The 5,632-nt window shown below is 37.8% G+C and overlaps 2 protein-coding genes across 3 annotated transcripts in view; both read right to left on the bottom strand.

The window, feature by feature from the left end:
- Positions 1–799: 799 nt before the first annotated feature.
- Positions 800–5,632, bottom strand: part of LOC107744108 (solute carrier family 35 member E4-like) — an 8,776-nt gene continuing 3,943 nt past the window's right edge. Inside the window, exons 2-3 of one of the 2 annotated variants that reach the window (XM_016557604.1) lie at positions 3,926–4,539; positions 800–1,585 (exon numbers count right to left, since the gene is read on the bottom strand). In XM_016557604.1, the coding sequence (XP_016413090.1) occupies positions 1,017–1,585; positions 3,926–4,520 (1,164 nt within the window). In that variant the 5' untranslated portion in view covers positions 4,521–4,539 and the 3' untranslated portion in view covers positions 800–1,016. Of the gene's footprint in view, positions 1,586–3,925; positions 4,759–5,632 lie in introns of those variants that run through there. The other variant, XM_016557603.1, reaches the window with a different exon arrangement.
- Positions 2,833–5,632, bottom strand: part of LOC107744105 (oxysterol-binding protein 2-like) — a 33,367-nt gene continuing 30,567 nt past the window's right edge. Inside the window, exon 16 of the mRNA XM_016557597.1 lies at positions 2,833–2,842. The gene's annotated coding sequence lies outside the window, so the exon portion shown is untranslated. The remainder of the gene's footprint in view (positions 2,843–5,632) is intronic.

Raw genomic sequence — 5,632 nt, 5'->3', positions numbered from 1 at the left:
TGAGGCCACAAGAGGGCGCATCATTCAAAGCATAAGATAACATGACTATCTGCGAAAAAAAGTGCATAATGTTTAAAATAATGTTTATAAACCAATTATAATTAAGTTGCTTAAACAACTATAAACAAAACAGCATCATGTATGTATTCATAGTTTAATACAAAGGGCCGAAAGCCAATCACACAGAGTATATTTTTCATTTAAGAACATGAGATGCAGTGGGATGGGGAAAAAACCCGCCATAAAGTCTCGAGATATGTTTTTTCAAAGTTGAATTTACATAAATTTTACATGGCTTTCTAAACTCTTGTGTGTCTTGTGTGAGACGCGAGTGCAACATTGATAGATGTCCGTCTAGAAAATGCGAAAAAGGATGTCATTGCAGTCATTGCATTTTGTGCACCACTGATAAGGCAGCCTCCTTAACGCACACCTAAAATTCGAATGCAACGTTTTTGCATTTATTTTAAATTCTATGAATATTCGAAATTCGAAATTTTTTTTGACAGCCCTATATGACAGTATTGTAGACAGGAAGCGAAGTTAGAGGGGGGTAGGGAAAGGTCCTCAGCCGGCATTCGAACTCGGGACGCCTGTAGCGTAATGGTGCTATATATCGGCGCACTGCCCACAACAAGGCTTTTAGTAAATTTTTTTTTTTTTTTTTTTCGGGGGGTTTTTTAAATGCAACTTTATAATTGTTTTTATTTGTTTTTAATTTTTATTTTAGTATATATTTCAGTTTTGGCAACTACCTAAAATTAAAAAAAATGTTTACTTTAGTTAACATTCATTTTATTTAAATGAGCACATTTTTTTATTGTTTTAGTTAAGTTTTAGTTAACTATAATAACTCAAGCTTCTCTTTTCCATCTAATGAAAGTGGTTATGGACCAAAGAGAGCCATGACCACTTTTCACTTTCCTTGTACTCCATTCAAGAAAAAAGTCAGGAGTTTGGCTATAGACAGCAGCACTGCAGCTCACTAGGTTTTGGAACACAGCCTTTAAGTCTCTTCAGTCCATTTTCTCATGAACCTGATTCTCTGTACTCTTGTTAGGTTCTTGAGCTGCTTCTGCAGATGATTCTCCTTCTGAACAAGGTTCTGGAGTCTGTGATATGTTCGAATCATTCTCCTTAACACAAACCACGTCCTCTCTGCTGCCACCGGCTGGTGTCCTGGCTCTCCGTGTGTCGATGTAAGCTACGATGATCTCTGAGTTCTGGTAGATGATCATGCCTGAGAGGGTGAGCGCAGCTCCAGCACAGCTTAGAGCCGTCAGCTCGTGCCCAAACAGCAGCTGGGACAGCAGCAGGTTCCCCACCACATTCAGGTTGCCCAGGATGTGCAGCGTGACAGCGGAGGTCAGGGTGATGACACAGCAGCTGGCCAGGTTGTAAAGCACTGAGCCCAGACAGCTGAGCAAGATGAAACCCCAGAGGTGGTGGTCATACTGGAAAGGGGATTGCAGCGCGGCCCAGTTCTCCAGAACCAGGGCGGCTATGGCCAGGATGCAGAAGCTGGGGATGGACATCAGATACAGTAGGAAGACAGAGTTGATCTTCTCCTCCTGGAGCAAGATGCCTGATAATTATACATATACAAAAAAAAGTGTGTTAGTTTAGCTATTATACCTCTCTATATGTAGTTGCTCAGCACTGACACACATTTTTTGGCCATCTGGATTGTCATTTACCACAGCACATGCTAAGATATAGTGTGACGCATATAGTAAACAACCTTAACCTCTGTGATGCAACGGTCACAACTAAAATAGTCCACTGAAATATAAAACCAACAGATGACCTAGATAAACCACATGGAGTATCTCTCCTGGACCAAGAATGCAAAGTGGGTGAGTAAATTAATTACAATCTAAATTCATTACAAAAAATGTAGTTAGTATATATATATATATATATATTTATTTATTTATTTATTTAATTAATTGTTTTCTGAGTGGAGCGGTGAGTAATCAAACTAATGTTATAATTTGGCAAAATTATCTTTAGCCAATGCACTGTCATTCTTTACAATTTAATACAAATTTGTCGGGATGGATGGCTGTAATATGTTCAAACTTAATACCTCATGGGGTATAAACAACTTTACAGTCAATTAATTAATTATTAAACATCTATGTAATTTAGTTAATTCAGTTTAAACATGTTTTCTGTATTTTTACCATCTTTTATATTATAATAATATTTATTAATTTATAATAATTATATTATTTTATATTATGAATTAAACTTTATTTCTACATTATCTAAACTTCTACATTAAATTTTCAATAATCACATTTTCGTTCAAATATCCCCCTTTTGTTTTTTTATTAATTAAATAATAATAACAATAATAGTAATATCGCTCCCTGACCAAGGCTATATTTTAATTATATATTTTATTATATACATCTGAATATCTACATTACACTATTCACTATTACACCCCGTGGTTTACAAAAAATTTTAAATTATTATTATTATTATCATTATAACATGCACTTGGTTCCTTCTAATACTGACCCATCATAGCTTTAGTTGTAGAGAACAACAAACAACGCTGACTTTGTTAAAAACAAGGCACTGCCCATTTAGCTTGCATGCAAACTGTAGGTTATGTTATGTAATTCTACAGTGACTAAGAATTTTTTCTACTTTGACACACATAGCATTGAATAACATCGACATACATGACTGCAGCTGTATGTGACAAGATATGTAGTCATATAAAGACTAAATGTGTACAAAACAGGTTCTGCCAGTAAACCGCAGACTCTCGCCCTCAGTCCGGTCTCACTCCTTGATGTTCTCAGGGCCAGACACCTACATAATTACACTTAAACTAATGGAGCTCAGCTGACTCTCATTTTAAGAAATCAGTCAAGTATCCAATCCCTGTTTGTTTCTGTGAGGTCATTTGCTACTTGGGAAATCGGGTTAAAACAACAGCAGCAGCAGCAGCCGTTCACGGGCGAGTGTCTGGAACAGGATGTGCCAGCTGTTGGCAGACACCTTCTCCTCTGACTCAGACACACACTAGGAAGTTACATAAATGATGACCATGAGAATGTGAACTAGCCGAGTGAAGGGACAAAAATAGGCTGTACTCTAAGGAACATTTGGTTAAGATTATTTTCATATGTCAATAAAACAGCCGGTGGCTTTTTGAATGATGATTAAGTTAGATACAGCTTCAAATACCTTTCTAAAAAAAATTAACACAGGTTTTATTGTCAAACTGATCAGAAAAACGCTCTGCAGTTCAACTGCGGGTTATGTGAGTCATCCGACTCACGAACGAATCGTTCGTGTGAACCGATTCTTTTTGGTGATTCGTTCAAAACGATTCGAAAGGCGTTATGAATCACTTGACTTGTTTAGCAATCTGCAGGGTTCCACACCTTACTCTGCCTTATTCATTTTTATGACATAACTATGACCTTTCCAGTTCGTGTTAACTGCATAGGGATTTATTTCATCTTACAAAAAACTGTTTATATCCAATTAAATATTTTAAAGCTGAACATGAAACAAATGTCACCATAGAAGTTTGCATGAATCTGTCAATTACCTTGACATGTACAGTTCAAATTCCCAGTTATTTCCATGACTGTGAAAACCCTGAATCTATATAACTAAATAGAAAACGTCATAACATTTACCAACCATTCATTAAATCGAATCGTTCGAACGAATCGGTTCGCTTAAATGAATCGAGCATTCTCAAAGCTTTATTACTTTATTGAAGCACAACTTTCCTCTTGTATATTATTTTTTCTTGTATTTTTTATTTATTTAGCCTACTGTATATTATTATGTTATTGAGTTGTACTATATAACTAGTTTATTGTATTTTTTTGTTTTTTAATTGAATATTTTTAATTCTAACCTAGTTGTATATAGCATAAAAAAAACTTACTTTGTTGAATGGTTTTTACGCCTCTTAACATAGTGGCGGCGAACACAAACAGGCAGCCGGTCTGGTCGAACTGGACCTCCCCCATAATGCTGAACGACGCCCCGAGGCAGATGGGCATCATCGCGGTGTACTTCAGGAAGTGGTGCTGCTTTCCCAGAATCAGCGTGGAAATGGCCAGCGTGAACAGCGGCGTGGTGGTGTAGATCATCTGCGCGAACGAAAGCTGCACATAATTGAGTCCCACGTTGCCAAATGCGATACTAGCACAGAAGGTCAAACTCAGCAGGAATACTTTGCATTTGGCGCTGGTGGTTAAATCCTGCTCGCAGACGCCTCTGTGCCGGATCACCCTGCACTTGATCAGTCCGTAGTCCACTACTATCGCCGTCAGCATGTGGAGGGCTGACAGAAGCAGCGGGTATCTGAAATTGTACACGGCGAATATCCATTTGTTGAGGCTGGATATAGTGGTGCCCGTCACCAGCCACACGGACACCGCGAACATGAGGTGCAGCATTTCTGGGGGTTGCCTCCTCCTGTTCCCCGCGTCCCGGGTCTCCTCGCACTTGGTGGAGGGGCCATCGGCACTGATCATGTTCGCTTCATCTTCGCACCTGCAGGGTAAACACATATTAAGATCGTAACGTAAATACATCATTCATCTCCGCGAATCAAAAAACGCAGTAGCGGTATTAGACGAGTCGGAAGTATTCATTCAGTTTCTGTTGAAGGAACTGAAGCCGATGTGATCATGTCCTGCCTGACTCAACCCGCTAGCAACCGTGTGTTTTGGAAGCGGACAGAAACAACACCCGGCTTGTCTACACGTGTTATTATGTGTTGTGGGTCTGGTTTGTGACGTAAGGCCTGGGAGCTTATTTTGGACATGAGCGAATCGGTTCGTTTGAACGAATCTTTTATAATTCTTCGAAATGGCATACTGCTTTTACTATTTCTGCCGATATTTCACTCTTAATATGGTATAAACGGTGAGAATAATATGTTATAACGAATTCATTCACTTACGCAGGGATTTCAGGTGCCACAAGAAGTGTTAATGTTTAGTGAAAGGTTAGATCAAAACAACTAAAACTAAATAAAAATAGATATAAATAAAAACTAGATTTAAATAAGTAAATACATGCATAAATAAATAATAAATGCAGTACTATAACATGGTAGAAAACTGTAATAATGCTGTAATAATGCAATAACAGAAACCGTAATAAAAACGTAATAATGCAATAACAGAAACAAAATATTTTACACACATTTATAATATACATTTTTCAAAATATAAACACATTTGAGTGAGCCATTCATTAAATCAAATTGTTCGAGCGAACCGGTTTGCTTAGGCTAAATGAATCTAACATTCTAAACGCTTTATTACTTTATTAATTAAGCACCCTTTTCCTCTTGAATACTATTTTTTCTTGTATTTTTTTAAAAATATTTTTTTATTGTACTGTATATTATTCTTATTATCTAGATCGGGGTAGGCAAGTTCGGTCCTAGAGAGCCGCAGTCCTGCAGAGTTCAGCTCCAACCCTAATCAAACACACCTGAACAAGCTAATCAATGTCTTCAGGATTACTAAGGCTATAGGCAGGTGAGTTTTTTTTTCAGGGTTGGAGCTGAACTCTGCAAGACTGCGGCTCTCTAGGACCGAACTTGCCTACCCCTGATCTAGACAAATCAGCTGTT

Source organism: Sinocyclocheilus rhinocerous, unplaced genomic scaffold (genome assembly GCF_001515625.1).
Source record: "Sinocyclocheilus rhinocerous isolate Xijiao unplaced genomic scaffold, SAMN03320098_v1.1 scaffold287, whole genome shotgun sequence".
Taxonomy (NCBI): domain Eukaryota; kingdom Metazoa; phylum Chordata; class Actinopteri; order Cypriniformes; family Cyprinidae; genus Sinocyclocheilus; species Sinocyclocheilus rhinocerous.
Note: the sequence above shows the minus strand (reverse complement) of the source record. Positions and strands in the feature narration are given on the sequence as shown.